General features: G+C 39.5%; 1 protein-coding gene across 1 annotated transcript in view; it reads right to left on the bottom strand.

The window, feature by feature from the left end:
• Positions 1-6781: 6781 nt before the first annotated feature.
• The window catches only part of SYT10 (synaptotagmin 10), a 52441-nt gene continuing 38838 nt past the window's right edge, over positions 6782-20384 (bottom strand). The window contains exons 4-7 of the mRNA XM_044990389.1: positions 13180-13300; positions 11825-11996; positions 8425-8554; positions 6782-6853 (exon numbers count right to left, since the gene is read on the bottom strand). Of these exons, the coding sequence (XP_044846324.1) occupies positions 6782-6853; positions 8425-8554; positions 11825-11996; positions 13180-13300 (495 nt within the window). The remainder of the gene's footprint in view (positions 6854-8424; positions 8555-11824; positions 11997-13179; positions 13301-20384) is intronic.

The following is a 20384-nucleotide window of genomic DNA, read 5'->3' as shown; positions in this document are numbered from 1 at the left end:
ATTTCTGTATATAAGAACTGAGTTGATTTTATATAGTGCTTTGGGATGAAATGTACTATATTAATGTAAGGTATCATTTGTCATGAACATGACAAAAGACAGTTCAGCATCCCACTTCATTTCTATACTTGCTGCTTCTGTTTCCCCACTGCCCAACCTTTCTAGGCTCCCTTTTCATCACTGCCTCAATAGTGCATTCAGGCCCATCAAGAAGAATGAATGCACAGCATGAATACCGCAAAGATTACCTGCTCTAAAGAAGTGTTTTTTTCCACCGACTTTGCAGTTGTACCAAACAGTTGTGCACTTCATATTATGATCTCATCCTGGTCATTATCCTATGTTTTCAATAGCTCTGTATTCCATCATGTTTGGCAGTTTTACAATTTTCTGGAAGTTGAGTGCTTAGATTTTTGAATGATCCTCATAAGCCAACTGGAAGTGAGTTTGTGAACAAAAGGTCAATACTGGGTCTTATTTCATATAAGAGGAATGAGAAGCCAAGAACATTTTCTCTCTAAAATATTCAATAACATCCCTGCCATAGAAAATATTCTACTCATCACTGGCTTTAAATCATCTCCAGTCCAAAAGCTGCCGCACAATCTACTTAGCAATGCACATTTAGGTCATAATTTATGCCAATAGAATTTTCAAGCACATTCATTTGAATGCACAAAAAACGTATACTTTGAGTCAGGGACTCTCTCTTCCTAAGTGTTTGTTCAGCATCTAGCACCAATGGACGCCTATTTCTCATTGGCCTTCTGGATCCTATTGCATTGCAAATGCTAAATAATCATGATTACATATATATTGTGTGTACTAGTGTATTTTCAAACATAGATTTTTGCAGGCTCAGATAAATACTTTCTCAAATCTTGCTGGCATATTTATTGAACTCCTTTGAAAATGTAGCTATTAAAACACTAAAATAGTCCTGTTATATATGTATTGCTGTGATGGCTTCCCACATGGCAAGTTACTGTAGACCAAGCCATGCTCTGGGACTTTCAGTGCACTGCAGCATCATCTACATGTCATATTACTCCATGGCAAACTGTAGAGTAACAACCTTGTTTGTTGGGCAGTAATTTGCCATATAGATAAGTCCCTAGTGAGTGTTAATATAATTTCTCAAATTCTCCAACATTTTTGCTCTTAAAAATGATTTAAAACGTTTATGTGTAAAGTATAAATCTACCAATGAAACTTATGCAGCATCATAGACCTTTTATATCCCATAAACCATCTAGGTACATATTTTGTTAATGGGTTAAAAAAGGCTAAATAATGTGAAAGTTGGGAATTAGATCATCATCACCCTAGAAAGTGATAGTCAAGGCTTACAAATAGGTAAAATAAAAGCCAACAGAAAATAAATGAAAGTACAAAAGTAAGAGTAAAGGATGACTGGGTAAGGATTCCCTGGAAACTGAACAAATTGCTAAGCCTTATGGGTAGAAGTGGTTATGAATTTTGTTTTCCTGAGGAAAACTTTGATGAAAATTAAAACTGCTTATTTTCATTGAAATGTTACTTCTGAATCTTTTGGTTTTAAACTGAACAATTTGGGGGTTTGGTCACTGAAAACCAAGAGTATTTCAAGTTTTTGGATTTATTGTTTTTTTAATGAAAACCAGATAAGAATATAAAAATGGCCATAGTGGGTCAGACCAATTGTCCATCTAGCACAGCATCATGTCTTGCGACAATGGCTGGTGCCAGATTATTCAGAGGGAATGAACAAAACAGGGCAATTCATTGGGTGATGAACCTCCTGTTGCCAGTCTAGCTTCTAGCAGTCAGATGTTTAGGGGCATCCAGAGCATAATTTTAAACAAAAATGGAAATTTTTGTGAAAAAATTCCATTTAGTTAAAAAAGCCATTTTGATGGAAAATGTGTGACCTGATGTATTTATGGGTTACTGCAGTCCCTGCCCTGCTATTCAACATAGCTCAGTGATTTGAGCATTGGCCTGCTAAACCCAGCATTGTGAGCTCAATCCTTGAGGGAGCCATTTAGGGATCTGGGGCAAAATCAGTACTTGGTCCTGCTAATGAAGGCAAGGGACTGGACTCAATGACCTTTCAAGGTCCCTTCCAGTTCTATGAGATAGGTATATCTCCATATATTAACATCTAGCAGCACAGAGACAGTATATTTCCCTCTCCGGCTGCCTGCTCGAAGGGAAGGAAATGAGAGTAATGCTGCTTCCTGAACCTCTGATATTCATGATACACTGTAGAAAGGTCAGAGGCTTTCTATGGCAGCTTCCTGAAGAAGGAAAATAATGGGTGTAGCCATCCTTCACCTATTGAGGAGGAGAGAGAAGGGCTTTCATAGATTCTAAGGCCAGAAATCTTCTTGAGGCAGTGCAGAGGAAAGTAAGCATCAGATCACTACTGCTTGAATACAAACCTGGTAGAGAAAAGGTTGTCGGAAAAAAGTGGCCAGTTGTTGGGATGATGGAGGGGAAGAGACAAATCAGTGGAGTTTCATAGATCTACAGTCCTGTGAAATGCATCAGCCCAGCTTTAATGACTATTTGTGAACATCTGCTTATGTTTGTTTGCAGCCCCACTAGAAACCCAAACCTACCCTGGTTTTCAAGTCCCACTCAAACTTTTTGCATAGACCTACTGACAGCTTCATCATTGTTCAAACTGTGTTTTGTGGGTTTTTTTTAACTTATTAGTATGGTGGGAAAACACTTCATTATTTACCCAAGAGACCAGAGTGGCTCATGGGAGAAATTTGCATTTGGACTTCTCCATTTTAAAGTGTATTATTGTAAGTATGTTTAAGAGCTGAACAACTTTTTTGGAGCCACTTAATCCATCATGTAAATACAGTATTCTGAAAGTATTAAAAATTATGTATACAAAAAAAATTCTTATGAAAAATAATTACTGTGCCCAGCCAATTCAACATAAATTCAGGCTTTTAGAAATGTGAGTTTTTCAAATTGCCAGATGTTATTGGAATATATTTTACAAACATCACTTGCTAAATTTGATTGTGTTTAAATCAAAATAATACGTATGACATTTTGAATATGCAAATATAGGCAATCAAAACATTTCTTCAATTTTTTTGCACCTTGTCTACAAATTAAAAACAATTATGTTTCTTAAAAGCTGGAAGGAAAAGTTATTTATTCATTCACTGAGACTTTCTTTCCTAAGTTTTCACTCTGAGTGAACGTTTTTGCCCGAGGTGTATACTTCTAAACATGGTGGTCTTTAGAAAAAATGGTATAGTCTAAGGCTCCAAATCCTGCAAGAAGTTACACACATGCATAACTTGTGAGAAATCCCCTTGAAAAGAATGCAATTGCTCACATGGTAAATGAAGCACAGGCTTAACTTTGCAGGATCAATACTCAAGGGATCAATGAAAAAATAAACCACTTTACATTATTTAAATACATCACTGATAAGGGCACAATATGAGAAACCATCTATAATCTACAGCTAGGCTTTTTTTTGAAAGTTTGATGCCTAAATTTAAGCATTTCAATTCATATGTAGGCACCTAATTAAGCAGCCTGGTTTTTCAGAGAGGCAGAGCACCCACAAATCAAGTTTGGAAACATAAGCCATTATTAATAATTTTCTGAACAAAAAAAAAAGAGGGCACAAACTGGATTATTATTCCTTTGGTTTTGGATAATAATTTAAATCTAAGAAAGTGATCATTTAAATATCTTGCCACTTATAATCACACATACATGATATTAATAGAAAATGATGAAACAGTTATAAACAAGATGTTGTTCATTACTGAACACTAGTGCTACATTTGATTGTGAACTTGTTAGCTTTTTTTGGATATTAGATGCAAAAAAGTGCAAAGAATATTCAGTCAACTGTTACAGTACCACATTACAAAATAGTAACTTTTGGGGCACAAAACCCCATTTCCTATAATACTTTATATTAAGATAGATGTATACTCAAAATAGTTTTTGAATCTCCAGATATATAAGTATGTCTCTATATCAGCCTTGCAAAACTATCATGAAAATTTACAAGCCCAGGCACAAAATCTCATGATGATGATGGTGATGAAAACCAAATTACAGTTTACTCCCCTATTTAAAAAATTTACTCACCCAGGGCAAGAGGATGAATAAAATTTGCAAGGCTGTATGTATATATATTTATTTATTAAAATACAATCTTGAGGGTTAAAATACCATGGGACAAGAGGACCAAATCTCTAGAAGGAAACAGTTTCTATAAGATTCAGCAAAGGTGACTTGCAAAGAATTTTTTCAAACGTTGGTCCCTTTTTTTTGTTTTTGTTTTCAGTAATATATAAAGAAGGCCTGTGTGTTTATGTGTGTGATTATTTTATGCTTGGTTTTACTAGAATGTCAAGACTAGCTTTCTGTGTTTTTTCTGGAGGAAATGATAAACATCTCAGAGTATGTTTACTGGGAGCTATCACATCTTAATTAAAAAGCTGGAGGTGATAGATTTTTCTAAATAAATCATTTATCCAAAATGTTAGTCATTGAAATAAAATAGGTATTAACAAAGCCAACCAAACCCAAAAGATTTGTTTAAGTCTGAGTAAAAATCCCTTCCTCTCAGTTTTCATTCTCTTGACTCCTGGCATGTCAGAATTTGGTAGTTCTCCCATCATTACAGAGTTTTTCTGCACAGACAGAACATACATTTCTAATTTTAAAATGTTTTTGGATTGTTTTTAAACTAAAACCTTTCTGGCTTTCTTTATATGTCAAAAAGAAACAAGCAAACAAACAAACAAAAAAAAGGGAACATCCCTAATTAATTTTCCTATTGCAGCTCACCTTTAAAAGTCCAAGGCCCAATCCTGCAGCCTTTTCTCTGTCCTTATTCAGTATAAATTCTCTCACTGAGCTAAACTGGAGTTTTATTGAGACTTGGATCAATACTGCAAAGTAACATGCTAGAACAGTAACTCCTCACTTAACGTTCTAGTTATGTGCCTGAAAAATGCAAATTTAAGTGAAACAATGTTAAATGAATCCAATTGTCCCATAAGATTTAATGTAAATGCGGGGGGTTAGGTTCCAAGGAAATTTTTGGGGGGCAGACAAAAGGCATTATACTGTATACTGTACAGTACTGTACTGTGGTTGGGAAGTGCCCTTGGCTTACTCCACACAGGCAGAGCCCGCTGCAGGCAAGGATGCTAGGAAGCACCTTTGCAGCAGCAGCGGCAGCTTCCTTGGAGAACAGACTCGGATTTTGCTGGGAATGCTCCAGGCCCACCTCTTCCTGTCCCCACTCCACCTCCTCTCCGGAGCATGCCACATCTCTCCCCCACCCCCAAAGTCCTAAGCCCTGCCAAACAGCTGTTCTCCAAACAGCTGTTTGGCAGGGCTTAGGACTTTCTGGGATAGAGAGGGAGGAGCGGAGATGCAGCGCTTCCCTGCTCCTGCCTTTCCCTCCCAGAAAGTCCTAAGCACCGACAAAGAGCTGTTTAGCAGCGCTTACGATTTTCTGGGAGGGAGGAGGAGGAGCAGAGACATGACACTTCCCCACTCCTGCCCCTCCCTCCCATAAAGTCCTAAGCACTGCCAAATTTGGCGATGGGAGAAGCGCTGGGAGGGAGAGGGGTTGGCAGAGAAGCAGACCTTCTGCAATGCTCCCTTGTAAAGTTGCTGCTCTTCCACAGAATCTTACAAGCAGGCAGCCAAACAGCGTTGTAAGAGAGCATTGCACAACTTTAAATGTGCATGTTCCCTAATTGAGGAGGGATGTAACATTGAAACAAAGTTAAGTGGGACAATGTTAAATGAGAAGTTACTGTATTTATTCAGTTTTTTAACCAACTAGCTTTAACTGATGCTCATTTTGTATTTTCTTTCCTTGAATATTCTTGAGTTTATGAGCAGGAATGTTCTATGAAGTAGTAACACTTAAGTTTCTACCTCACTATATTGACAGAAGGCAAATTTCAAATTCATAATCACAAGTCTTTTCACTGGAAGCCTGATTCTAAGAAAAACATTCATCCAGTCCTATTGAATTCATAAGACCAGAACAGAACCAATCCCATGCGAACAAGGCATCCAGTCAAAATAGCTTGGATATAAAATACTGCATAGTTATCTCCATAATGTCAGTAGGATTGTTGAAAGGGTTCAACTACATGCATTCATTTGCAGGATATGGTCCATAGGACCTGAACTAAAACCAAATGAATTCAATAGGATCCTTTCCATTGACTTCAGTGGGCTCTGGTGCAGGCCTACAGTGAGCAAAGTAACATTCAAGACAATCATAGAGAAACTGGACATTATGTTGTTAGAATTATCTTTTTCTAGTACATCAATAGCTTTAAAGGTTTTCTTTAATGGTCATATACGATTTAGTGCAAAATTTATAATTTAGAGGCAAGTTACAAAGTAAGTGCTGTATATGACAATTTTGCTACCTTAAAAGGAATAGTATCATAAGCTCCATTTGTTTTCAAGTGCTAGTATATATGTATTTTTTTTATTCCCTTCCATCTGCAAAGAAATAGGTTGTATCAAAACAATACTTTATGACAGAGAGAAAAATGAATATCTTTGCATAAGGAAGGAATATTTTGGCTCAAGTGAAATTCATTCTTAAGAAATTATTATAAACTGTAATATAAGACTTAGAACAGGAAGAAAATCTATTTTAATACAAAAATATGGATACAGTTCATCTGAGGAAGCCAAACCTTCTGTTAATGTAGGTGTGATGGACATGGAGCTTGGACACTGGATGTGATGAATCCATTCTTGTGCCCTAGGGTGTAGGTGGTGGTTTTGGTGATGAACAAGACCCCTGGCTATCAAAACTGGTTGCCTGGCCAGGTAACTGAAAGAAAAGTTTTAGTTTTATAATCATCATCAGATCTCTCCACTCATCATGGTTATTTCTGAGGATGAGAGAGTCTTAAGGACCCTCTCCAAAAGAAGGAGCTGAATTGTACCCCAAATGAAAAGGAAATTTTTAGAAAATGAAAACTTAATCTGAACTAATTTTTATGCCTCAGGACACACCCTCCTGGAGAATTAACCATGGTAAGGAAACTTTTTTGGGGGGGACCCAATAAGGACTTTCCCTGAATCATTCCATTTGGGTGTGGCTTGCTTCACCATCTACTGAGCTGCAGTTCTGTCTCCAAACCGTGCATATATGCTGGAGAATCCAGGAGGAGGCCAGGAACCTCTGTGCAGTGCCCTCTGAACTGTTCTGGCTCCAGCTTCCTCTCTCTCATACACTCCCTGAGAATGTAGCTCCAGTAGACACTCCTCAGCTGCCACAGCCCTGGATGCTTCTTTAAGGGTGGTTCCCCACAGTAGAGGGAGCCATGAAATAGTCAGTGCTGCCTCAGGTTGCATCAGCTCTCAACTGGTTTATCTGCAAGGCTTGATTGAAGAGAAGGGGTGAACAACATTTGTCCCCCTGACCCCAATCCTGGCCTGCTGCCTAATGAACACAGCCTGCACCCTCCCAGCCCTAAAGCCATGACTCCAATGGGTGTTATGCATCCGGCAGGATGTGGTCCTAAGACATGGAAGGGGATCTTCTCAATGTTCACAGTTACACACATAATTTTCCCTGCATTAGGATTAGAGGGTTCAAATAAGTGACTGTTTTAGCATCTCTGTATGTGGCTACTGGTGTGTAGCCTCAAGTTGGCCTACTAAATGGAGAAATCTATACTCAATATTTTAGTTACACAACTCTCTTTAATGGTAATGATTTCAGATCAGAAAATGACTGCCCTTGAAATATTTACATTTGCCACTCCCAAGTAATTTTAAGCAACTCTTGGTAATCTCAAAATAAACAATAGGTAGCCCCTAAAAAGATTTGAAGGAACTTTATCTCAAAACCTTGAGAGCAGAGCAAGACAACTTCTGAAGTAACACTTTCAGATCAAAAGTAAACTCCTAAATCAGAACCTCACTGATTAAAATAACGGCAAAAATCAATACAAGCATTCTTTAGACGTGAACTGAATCATAGATTTCTTTTGACTGTCCACTATTTAGAGAAATTTCAGTCCACAAACATAAGAAACTTCAGGTCCTATTCAAGTGGAGTGCAGGAAGGCTGAGGAAGTAAAATCCATCTCTGAAGCCCAGGGTCAATTTCTGACCCCTGGCCTGCCCCAAAGTGGATCTTCATACCAGCCTTTGCAGGGCAGTGGAAAGTGCTTTTCTGCAGTATGTAAGGTATGGGCAGGCATCCCTGTTTGGCCATTCAACCCTTTCTCCCCCACCACACACAACTCTTAGGCAAAATTTAAGTGTTGTGGAGGTTCTTCCACAAGGTCCCCACCTTAGTGATGTCGTGATTCTCAGAGGCTCTTGGAAATGAGTTATTAAATGCAGAGAGATGTAGCAACAAGTTGGCTATAGAGATACTCTACTTCTTACCTCTACCAATGGATGCCAGTGAGTAATAGGTTTACGGGGGTAAGCCAGCATTTCATTCCAGTGATCTCTTCCAAGTCCTTCAGCATCAAGTCCTGTCCTACACACCCCGATCACCTCATTGTGTCCTACTCTGAGGATTACAGAAGGGCAGAGAAAGCGTTTTTTAATGCAGATAGATTTATTAACATCTTTGAATCATAATCCAGTTTGATTGGTTTAGCGCAAAATGTTGTTGAGGATGGCCAAAGTGTGCACATTATTGTTATTAATCATTATTGTTATATATCATATATATCCCAGTCAAGCTTGGGGCATCATCTTGTTAGGAGCTATAAAATCACTGGTGAAGAAATTGGCCCTGCCCTGGGAAGTTTACAATTAGAGCCCTGCAAATCTGTGGATATCCACTTTATATTCACAGATATCTGCATCCGTGGATGCAGATATCCATGGACCATGTTCACAGATCGGATGCAGATACAAATTTGGTGCAGGGCTCTACTTACAACCCAAAAGAACAGGCAAAGAGTTGGAGACAGGGTTAACATACAAATAAATGACCATAGTTTTGAGTGTGCGGTGTTGCGGCTGTGTCGGTTCCAGGATATTAGAGAGACAAGGTGGGTGAGGTAATATCTTTTATTGGAGCAACTTCTGTTGGCGAGAGAGACAAGCATTTGAGCTTACACAGAGCTCTGCTTCAGGTCTGGGAAACTTACTTATTGTCACAGCTAAATACAAGGTGGAACAGATTGTTTAGCACCAGTAGTTAACACACATTTCAAGGGACCATTCAAGGTGAAGTAGTCCATTAATACCCCTTCAATCACAGGGATAAAGGAAGGCAGGGTGGAAGGGGAAGCAAAGCAATTGGGGATGTTGTTAGTGGGTTATAAATTGTTGTAATAAACCATAAATCCTATGTCTCTGTTCAGTCCATGATTTTTAGTGATAGCAGAGTTATGAATTTAAGCTCCCAGAGTTGTCTTTTGAAAGTGTTGTGCAGGTTTCCTTTGAGGATGAGGACTGAGATGTTAGATATAGAGCAGGGGTAGGCAACCTATGGCATGGGTGCTGAAGGCAGCACGCGAGCTGATTTTCAGTGGCACTCACACTGCCCGGGTCCTGGCCACCGGTCTGGGGGGCTCTGCATTTTAATTTAATTTAAAAAGAAGCTTCTTAAACATTTTAAAAACCTTATGTACTTTACATAGAATAGTTTAATTATGTATTATAGACTTATAGAAAGAGATCTTCTAAAAATGTTAAAATGTATTACTGGCACGCGAAACCTTAAATTAGAGTGAATAAATGAAGACTTGGCACACCACTTCTGAAAGGTTGCTGACCCCTGATATAGAGAGATCACTTTGTGAAAAGTGCTCACCCACAGGTGATAGAGTGTTTTTGTCTGTTATCATTTTCCTGTGTGAGTACATTCAAGAGTGTAGTGATTGTCAGATTTCACCCACAGAATTGATACTGGGGCATTTAGTGCACTGGATGAGGTACACCACATGTTGTGATAGGCATGTGTAAGACCCGTGGATCTTGAAAGATGTGTTGTGGGGGGTGTTGATCATTTTAGCACTAGGTTTTGCATCTGTTGTTCTGGCAGGGTCTGGTGCCACTTTGAGTTGGTGTGTCTTGGTCTGCGTGGAGCTTGCTTGATAATGAGCTTGGAGAGATTGGTAGGTTATTTGATGGCCAGAAGTGGGGGTTCAGGAAAGATTTCTTTCAGGATGGGATCCCCATGGCATATGGGTTGTAGTTGTTTGATGATACCCTGTATGGGTTCCAGTGGAGTGGTAGGTGACAACTAGGGTTGTGCAGTCAGAAGGTGGGGGTTATTTCTGCATTGGAGCAGGCTCTCTCAGAGTATTTGGGTGGCCCATTCCATGAGATGATCTACTTCTCTGGTGGAGTGTCCTTGTTTGGTAAAGGTGGTTTAAGTGTGTTAAGGTGTGTATCCCAAACTTTCTCCTTGGAGCATATTCTGTGGTATCTAAGTACCTGGCTGTAGCTAACAGATTTCTTGGTGTATTTGGGGTGGTTACCAGCTCTACGAAGGTAAGTGTGGTGATCCATTGATTTCTTGCATATAGTTGTCAGTAGGTTTTGAGTGTCACCGGTTAGTTAGTTACACATTTTGCTGTTGTGTTTTAAATTGTGGGGAGAGGGATGATGAGTGGGAATTGGAGGAATGAGGGTCCATGCAGGATCCAAGAGTAACTGGTGATCCTAAGGTATATTTTTCATCTTTAGTCTGTTATAATAATTAGAACCTTAGGTACAGAAACATAAAAGATAGATCTATGCTTTTTGTCAAGGCATTCCGGGGTGTAACTATGACAGGCAAAAATCTTAACACCAGCTAAATGCTTAATAGCTCTTACTCTGACATCGATCTGTTGTGTGACCTTGACCAAGTCACTTCCTCTCTCTTTCTCATTTCTTCCCTCACACAGGTGACGATACCTATCTTCCCCTATGACAAAGCCTTTGAGATCGGCAAATGAAGAGTGCTATAGAAGGACTGATGGTGTATAACTCACTGCACCATTCACTCCCTAAGCCCTTCACAGCCACTGTCTTAAGGTGAGGTAGGAACTAAAGGATGGGGAAAATTCACCACAGGTTTTATATCATTAACTCAGTTTTTACTGCTGATTCTTCCCTCCACCCCCATAATTTTGAATGTCTCTGGAGCTCATGAGTAATAGTAGGTGTGAGTGAAGTAGGCTCTGCTTAAGCACTGTTCTGTCAATCCATCTCTAATGTAACTTGCAACCCCCATGCTATTTTAGCCATAGGGATGAAGTTGTCCCCTTTGTGCTAGGAAACTGTCTGGGAAAGGATGGGAGGAGATGGCTCTCTGTGATGCGGTTGTGGGGTATTTCCCTCCTCTGTATGGAGACAGGAAGTAGGCAGGTCCAGGGTAATTGACCTGAAGTAATGAATTATTAGCAAGAATGTAACCAGTGTCTACAGAACTAATTTTTTTCCTACTGCTTGAGCTAAAGGAATAACTCCATTTGCTGGAAGTTTTACAGACTTACAAACCCATTACACAGTGTAGCTACAGGGTGTGTGTGGGGGGGGGGAAGGGGAGATGGGGACGGGATGGACAAAGACTCACACTGTTAATGTGGGTTACATTTATAAGACAATTTTCAGTCATGTTTAATTTTCTTCCTACCTTCATTAATGACACTGATTAACAGAAGTAAATGCTGAAAGCTATGGTAGCTTTGAATCCTCCAGCAGAGGATTCAAAAGTGTTATTTTAGTGACATTGAATTTACTTAAAACACCAGGCAGTTAAAATAATAAATCAATTGCAATAATGAGGTAACCACTTGCTGAAGATTAATATTTTCAGGGAACAAATTGCACTTACCGATCGTAGTCCATCACAGCAATGGAGAGGCTGACCTGGTCCACATTCTCTGGAGGGATATCAAAGATGATGGCCTCATTATAAACTGGGTTAAGTGTGTTTTTCTTTGTAGTTGTTTTCCGCTTTTTCAGCCTTCGACCCTCACACATCAATGAGACTTTGACATACGGATCTGAGTAACAGGAAGTCATTTTCACACACTGGTCTCAATGCAGTTGAAATGTAAAGCAAAAAAGCAGCGAATTCTTAGCAGGTTAACATTCATGAAAACCTAAGTTGTATAGGTATTAGTGAGATAAGACAACCAGAGCTGTCTCTTCTGCAATTTCAATTTCCTGTCTACTCAAAAGAATGGTGCAAGCAAACAGAATAGATACACCCACCCCCACATCACACACAGCCAGTAGCACTAATTTAGACCTCTCCACCTTAACCAGTTCTCTTGAAGGTTTCATATAATAAACATATTAGTTACAAAGTAAAAGGAGGAGATTTTCAAAAGTGCAGAGGGCAGTTAGGTACCTAACTCCAATTGAAAGTCAATGGGAGTTGTGTGCCTTTGAAAATCTCTCCCCACATTTTTAATGCTTAATTTTCTTTTAATTATCTTCTGCTATTATTTTAAGAGGACGGAGTAATCCCCATTGTCCTACCCATCCAGAAAACAAAGCAAAACTTAATTAACTAACAAACAGACAAATCCCAAAACTTTGTAGGTGAATATCAAAGTACAATTTAATGTCAACTAAATCAAAGCTTTCCACTGGATATAGAGATTTTTAATGCTCCACTAAAGGAGTGTCTTTTGAAGAGCAGTTCCATTCTATTAGTGTCTGTTGGTTGACATGTTTGTCTCACAGTGCTTTCTGTATCAAGTTAAGTTTACAACTTTAAAAACAAAACAAAACAAAAAACCCAACAGTCCTTCAAACTCAGCCTCAACTCTAACAGCTAACCAGTGTTTTATCTCACTCAGCATCAAAATAATCAATGTTGGGATGGCCAAATTATGCCCTCTCTTACACCTGCATAATCCCATTGTATTCAGTGAGTGCCCTCAATGGCTATTGCTTTCAATGGCTTTGCACAGAATTGTTTGGAACTTTGTAAACAATTTGGTCGATCATGCAAAAGATGAAATAGAATCCTCATTTTACTCTTTTTGAGCCATGTTGTCTCTGCACAGCTAATAAAAAGAAAAAGCAGGAAAAAAACCCATTTTTTTCACAAAACTGAGCAGATATGACTCAGCATATTAAAAATACACATATTTGTTGAGTAAGAAGTTGTTGTTTTAATATAGCCACTTTTCAGACCAGAACTCCATGCTGTTAAGTGAAAAGAAGCATACTCACCTGAAGCGCCAGTTACATCCATGGCTTTGAGATTTCTACATTTGATTACTGTTAATGTCATTCGCCCGGCAGTAGGTAAATAGCAAAGGGAAAACATGATTTCACCCAAATCTATGCTTTCCTGAAAAGGAAAGATATGGTTAGAATGTTCTGTACTATGCAAATGGTTCAAAACAATCCAAAACTGTAGAAACATTCAAAAAATGAATGCGGAAACCTATTTTGCTGAAGATCGAATCTTATTTAGATGTGTTTATAAAGAGATTATAAATAAACTTTTCAAAAAAAAAATTGAAGCATACAAAATAATTAGAAATGGAAGAATATTTTGGTGACCAGATTTTGAGATGCAGATTGAGGACTTTAGTTCAGGAACAAGCTCAGAACCTTTATGTTCCAGGCTGGTGGGACCAGAGCCTTGTTGCATTCAGAGTGAGGGACAAGGAATGCTGAATGTAGGATCCTTGCATGCCATGGCTCCTTAGAAGTCATGGAGATATACTAATGTCAGCTCCGGAAGGGACTCCATGTTCTACTCTCCCAGCCAGGCAGTAAGGTGGTGAGGTATATTCACATAAATTTAAGCCCATTCCACAAATGTATGAAAAATTTGTGTGGATGTGAAAAAATTGCCTCATTTTGTGAGCATTTAGAGAGGTCATTATACTTGTAAAAGTCATCAACATGAAGCTCTTTACCATTTCCTTCTTCTGTGTTCTGTTGGTCAGGTAGAAGGAAGGAAAGAGCCAAGTAGCATTCCCTACACCACCTCATTCCTTCCTGGGCGCAACACAACCTTTAGGAAGGTGATGTACCAAACTAGGAAAGATGGACAAAGTCCAAATAACATTTCTTCCTCTGGAACTTACTCATCATATTACATAGAGATATTATTTACATGCAGGAGAGAGACGCTGGCCAGAGATAGAACAAGGAAATAACATGGCCCTGTTGTATAAATATGAAGCTTGAGAACTGAAGGATAAAAAAAGAGATATGAATTATGGACCCTTTCTCCCACCCATGTGTACAGTAATTTCCTTACAAACTCAATATATTTGACAACAGATATGGTAGATTTTGTTCAGGTATCTTTCTTCAGTGAAATAAACAAACAAAAAACAAAAACAAACACTTTTTAAACCTTAAAAACACAAAAAATGAACAAAAATAAAGTTGTATAGTAAGAACTAAAGGCTCAATCCAATACTAACTGAATACAATGGAGGTCTTTCCATTGACTTCAAAGAGTTTTGGCTCAGGCATCGATACCTGTAGTTATATATGTATTGAGAAATGTGCTGTAGCTACTTAATCTTAATACATTTGCAGTTGGCTGATAAGTATATCTTGTTACTGGGCCATTTATGGTAAAACAGTCATGGTACGTGGAGGAGAATGGAAATATTTTACCATAATATGCCAGATTAATAATGCCTGTGTAAAAGGTGATACAGTATATTGCTGATAATTATGGACCAGATTGGGACTCTTCATTCACATTGATGACAATTACTCTCATGAGTAGTTTAATTGACCTCAATGGGATTTAAGTGCATGACTAAATTTAAATACATGCTTAAGTACAGTCTTTTGCAAAGGTAATCACGGGCTTCATTGCTTTTCTGAATCAGGGCCTCTAATTGTAGCTCTAAATTTAAGAATGTAGGTTTCAGAATAGCTTTAAATTCTTTCTCGTACCATTAATAAATGCAAATAACTGATTGCCCATGCTGTAAAGTCATGTGTGCGAAAAAGCCAAAAATAGCAGATAACTTAAAATTTGGATGGTACCTGCCTGTGAGTCCCAACCTGGTGATAATTCAACCTGGTGACTCAACAGACTTTCTGAGCACCATAAACATAGTGACAGTCTTGGAAGTTTATTTAGATTGAATTTTATGCAGGTCAGCTTATATCCCATTCACATGTAAAATAGTTTTCTTGGGGTTTTGTTTTGAAAATTAATAGGTTGATAGGCATGTGCCTATGTAATTGCTTGATGAAGTTTCCAAATATGTCAAAATGACTTTTGCTCACATTCAGTCCACATCAGATGGAATTGGCCACTTCACCTCTTCTCATACCTCTTATTTTGTGACTCACTACTTTCAATTTTATAAATTACAATGCATTAAAACACTTCTGGAAAATATGAATAAAACATAAACAAATGAAAACTGACATTTTCCCACCCATTCACAAAAGGGGTGAAAAGCCTTAAATTACATTTAACAGTTTTGTCATAACTGCACTTTTATTCTAATACAGCCCTTTCAGTTATGAATACTAATTTATGTACATGGGGCCAGATTATGACCCATGTATCCGCATGCAGAAGGTACTCTCTTTGCATGGATCTCACATGGAAAGAAGGTGAAGCTATCTTCATATCAGCATCCCCTCCATGCGCCCTCCCCCGCCAGAAATACCCTACAGATGCCTCTTAACATAGTCTAAGGTCCATGCTGGAGGAGGGGATAGAGATTGACTGGACAAGATAAGGGAGTGGGCTGGCCAGAGGAAAGACAAGGGGGACCCACATCATCCTTCCATCTAGTCCTGTGGTTATTAAGAGAAAGAGACAACATAGCCCAGCTGGTATTATCATTCCTAAATAGCCTTTAGAACCCATGACCACCTGGCTGACCTGAGGGCTACCACAGCCAAGGGGATGCCTTGGGAGAGTCTCTCTTTGGCTTTATCATGCATGTTAAGGTTTACAGCTATGATTTGCAATCTTAAATAGATTTTCTTTTAAATTAGATTTCCAAACACTTCTAATGGAAACAAATGGAACCACAGTTCCCAGAATATTCGTGTAACCCAAAGTGTCAGAAATGTTTGTATCATTTTTTTGTTAATGGTTATTTGTTTACTAAGCATGAGCATGGTGCTTGGCACCATACCCAAAGCACAAATCAGACACAGATTGTTCCTGAAGTGCTTGTACAATTATAGCTGGGCAAAAATTACTGAAAGAAATTGCAAATGTTTTAAAAAACTTTTAATGAAAAGTTGTAAGCAAAATTTCAAATTTACTAAAGCATTTGACCACTCCATAAGCTAGTTGTAAAAACAGCAAAATAAAAATCACAACATATTTTTTGGACTTTTCAAAATTAAGAATTTTTTCCCTGGCAGTTCTACTTACAGTTTAAAACCCAGACAAATATGGGGCAGGAAGATCCAGAGGATGATGGTAACTTAGATCTTTTAAAAACATTTCTTACAAATATCATAATTCAAATGAGAGTGACATGTTATGACTTCATGATGTCTAATCTTTGGTTCAGTAGGCGATTGCTAGAATTATTCATGCATTAAAAAGCTGGCATTGAAAGTGTGTGGAGATGTAAGTGATAATGTAATGCAAGGGTGAGGGGGATATAGCATTATAGCACATATTATGTTATGGGGTGGACACATTGTGCCCAATTCTTCCCTCAGAAAGCCAGATGTGGAGATCATTTGTTATACTTGAATGGAAAAGTTCTCATTGTACAGACTTATAAATTCTTAGGATAGTTACTATGTCTTCCTCTCTGCATTCTGTAGTGCTTAATAAATAGTAAATAAATAATAATTCATGGCTCTGGATCATCCCTTTTTTATCCATTTAAATATTACATATACAATGTAGATGGGAAATGACCTTGAAAAATTACTATCCAAACACCAAGCATTTAACAATATGTTGGACATTGAAGACAGTATGCAGATTACCTTGAATGTAAAGGAAAACATTATTCCTACATTTCCAAAGTATTTTCTGTTCCACATACTATTAAATATATCACAGAAGGAAAACTGAGGCACCTGGAAAGCACGGATATCACAAGAAAAGTAGGGTATTTGGAATGGCCTACTCCGGTTGTACTAGTCTTATTCCATTGCAGTACATTTATATGGTAATTCTCTAAAGTGACCATCAGCTAGGAATAGATTGCAGCTGCTTTCAGCTATAGTACAGTAGACCCCTGTTCACCCAAGCCTTCATTAGCCAGCTTTCCATATTAACTGAACAACCAGTGCACACACTGAACGGTTGTTGATGAAGCAACTCCCTGATCGTGCAATGAAGAAGAGACCCTTTCATCTAAAACAACGCAAACTGTTAGATTTTTTCCAGCCATTATCAACATGAGTGCTGCTGTACCTACCACTGTGCTATATACGATATTGTATTTTAATGTGATACTTTATGCATATGATGTATTGTTATTGTTGTTAGTTGTTACCATTGGTATTGCTGTTGTTGCAATTTAGAATGATCATTTCTGCATTTTTAAAAACTGGTACTGGTTACTAGAAGTAACGGTTCATGTATACTGAAAATAAAGAAGGGAGCTATGTTTTAATGCTTTTCCAGGAGGGATCAGCTAGTTTAAAAGCAACACTGCAACTTTAAAATAATGGACAGAAAGCTCTTAGACCATTCTCCTGATTATGAAAATTTTGGATTATCTAATCTGACCCCGGTCCCAGTTTGGTCAGATGAACGGGGTTTTGCTGTATTATAACTGCTTAGATGATTTCACCCATTACACTGGCGTTTGTGCTCTGATGGCTGCACTGCCGGCCTATTGTAAAGCCAGTGTGCTTCAAATGCTTGCTATTAGTAAATCAGGCCCAAATGCTTGGCTCAATGTCTGGGGCAGCAGAGGGGAAGGGGGCGGGTATTTCCATCCAGGATGCAGAGTGGCTGAAGAGCAGCTCCACAGAGGTTACTAGGGCCCAGTGAGCCCTTTCATGGGATTTCCCGATCTCCACAGGCTGAAGGTTGTGTTTATGCCTAGAAGCAAGGCTCTCTATACCCTTGCATTGTCTATACATATATCCTCCAGAGCAACTGAACTGCATCCATGGAGCAGGAGATTGGTGTTACCCTTAATGACTAAATAACAGATAGTAGAATCAGTCAACCTGAGGGAAACTTATTGCCCTATGTCTTGTGACAACAAATGAGTTCTAAATAGACACTGTTCCAAAGTATCTAATCTCATCTATGCCATTTATAATGTGTCCATCACTGTAGAATCAAGACACCAGAATTGAAATGAAGGGTTTCACTGAGATAATCCATAGATTCCATCTCAAGGTCACTGGGGACTGATACCATAGTGGTGTCTAGAGAGAACTGGCATGCACAGATTGCCACCAATGACTCGGAATTCTATTGCTCTCTGGGTTCAGTATAAACCATTTTGATATCCTTTGGAGCAAGTCTCCTGACTTTCTATTTTTAGTTTAATTGTGGTGGCACCATATGTGCTGGGCTGATATCTTTGTGAGAGGTGTATTTCTGGTAAGTGTGGAATGGAGGTTACTAGTATTTTTGTTCTGTTCTTCTTTTATAGATCTGTTATGGCATGTGGCCCTGTTTCATATTTGTATTAATTATGTATATTTTGCTAAGGTATTCAGAAGCATATGGGAACAAAAAATTAAAATGTATTATTATAATATGTATGCTGGGTAGGAATTCATACAGGTGAAATCCGTCCTTGTGCAGAGGAGCAGCACAAAGCCTATGCACTTCCTATTTTTAGGGCTTGAATGGTGCATATGTAAATGACACTAGCAAAGTTTGAGTTTTTGTCCCCCTCTAGAAGCTGATACACTACAGCTCTTAGCTACTAGACAGGGTTCTTTAGCTCAAGCAGTGGAGGTTCATACTTTTAGTGCTGAAAGTCCCATATTCAAACCCAGCTAATGGACCAAGCAAGGATGTAAACATACATACACACACATACACACACACAGACTAGCATGAGATGTGGGTCTATATAGCTACCTCCACACTTGCAATTGTACATAGTTACATGTGCATTGTTATGCCAAAACCCCATTATTGTCCACATCTGAAGCCCTAAAGCATGTCCCTGAAAGAGAGTAAAGGGCAAGAAAGCTAGTACATCTGAGAGGTGTGGGTAAGTGCATGCCTCTGCTGGGGCATAGCCTCATACTCTTTCTGCAGTGTAGTGCAGATGTAGGTTAAGGGTGTGTACAAGGTCACAAGTATCAGTAGTGTTCCAGGGTCATCCCTGCATTGAACCTTCTGCTGCCTCACCCTTAGGCAAAGGTCCCTGACCACCCTTGGTCAGCAGCAGTGGTGACCTGAGAACCTCAGAACAGGTTTCTGGGGGAATTCTATCGATCAGCGCAGGCAATCATGGAGCACATTACAAGAGCTGCTGCCTGGTCTCTGGAGCACACCTTATCAACGTGTGGTCAGAATACACCATCCTTTACAACTTCACCCGACAGGAGCACAGACCTGTACCTGGAGATTTTTCAGAGGCTGGAAGAAGCTGGCGTTTACTGGACTCTGTCCCACTGCCAGGAGCTCATGAAGCACCTCAGACTCCTGTACCAAGGGTGAAAGACAAACAGTTGCTCGGGGCAGGGGGTGGGGGGTGGGGATCTAGCTCATGCCCATGCTCTGATAAGCTGGACTAGGTGCTCTCCAGGGCTGCAAGAACAGAGTCTGAAGTGACTAGTGACTTATGACCCCATCCTCAACCCCACCGGCCTCATCATACGATGGGACACCAATGACAGGCAGTGGGGACCTTGGAGGAATTCCTGAGGAAGCCCTGGGGGTCACGGAGGAAGAGGAGCATGTGATCCTACACCTCTACCTGGCAGACCTGGTTGAGGAAGCCCTCCCTGAGGAGCCTGGGGAGGACCCAGAGCCACTGCAGGAACCAGAACCCAAGGCTGGTAAGTTACAATACACCCCCACACTCCCTGGAAATATTCCCTCTTGCTCCAGTGATACATGCCTGAAACAGGCCCTTGCCTCCAGCTCTCTGCTCCAACCTGCCATGATCCCCAAGCCAGACACAACTGTAAATCAGTTATTTTATTGAAATTCCATACACCACTGTAAAGTATTTAGCGGAAGCTATAACAGATAATTAAAAAGCAGTCACTGTGCTCCTGTGTCTGTGCCTTTCTTGGCCAGCACTGAGACTGATAGCCCTTGGGCTGCGCAGACTGAAAAGGAGGGAGGAAGAGAGGGAGTGGGTTTGAAAGGGCCCAGGTGGGGAAAGAACAGATTTGTGACATTTATGTTTGTTCAAAGACCCCAAACCACTCATCCCACCGATCCCCCATCTTTCCATCCCCATGTGAATGGGAGCTGCATGGAAGCAGGATGGGTGGTGGCTTGGGTGCTGGCCTGCCAACATCTGGCAGGG

This window comes from Mauremys mutica, chromosome 1, assembly GCF_020497125.1.
Source record: "Mauremys mutica isolate MM-2020 ecotype Southern chromosome 1, ASM2049712v1, whole genome shotgun sequence".
NCBI classification, from domain to species: Eukaryota; Metazoa; Chordata; order Testudines; family Geoemydidae; genus Mauremys; species Mauremys mutica.
The sequence above is the reverse complement of the archived record's forward strand: the minus strand, read 5'-3'. Positions and strand labels throughout refer to the sequence as shown.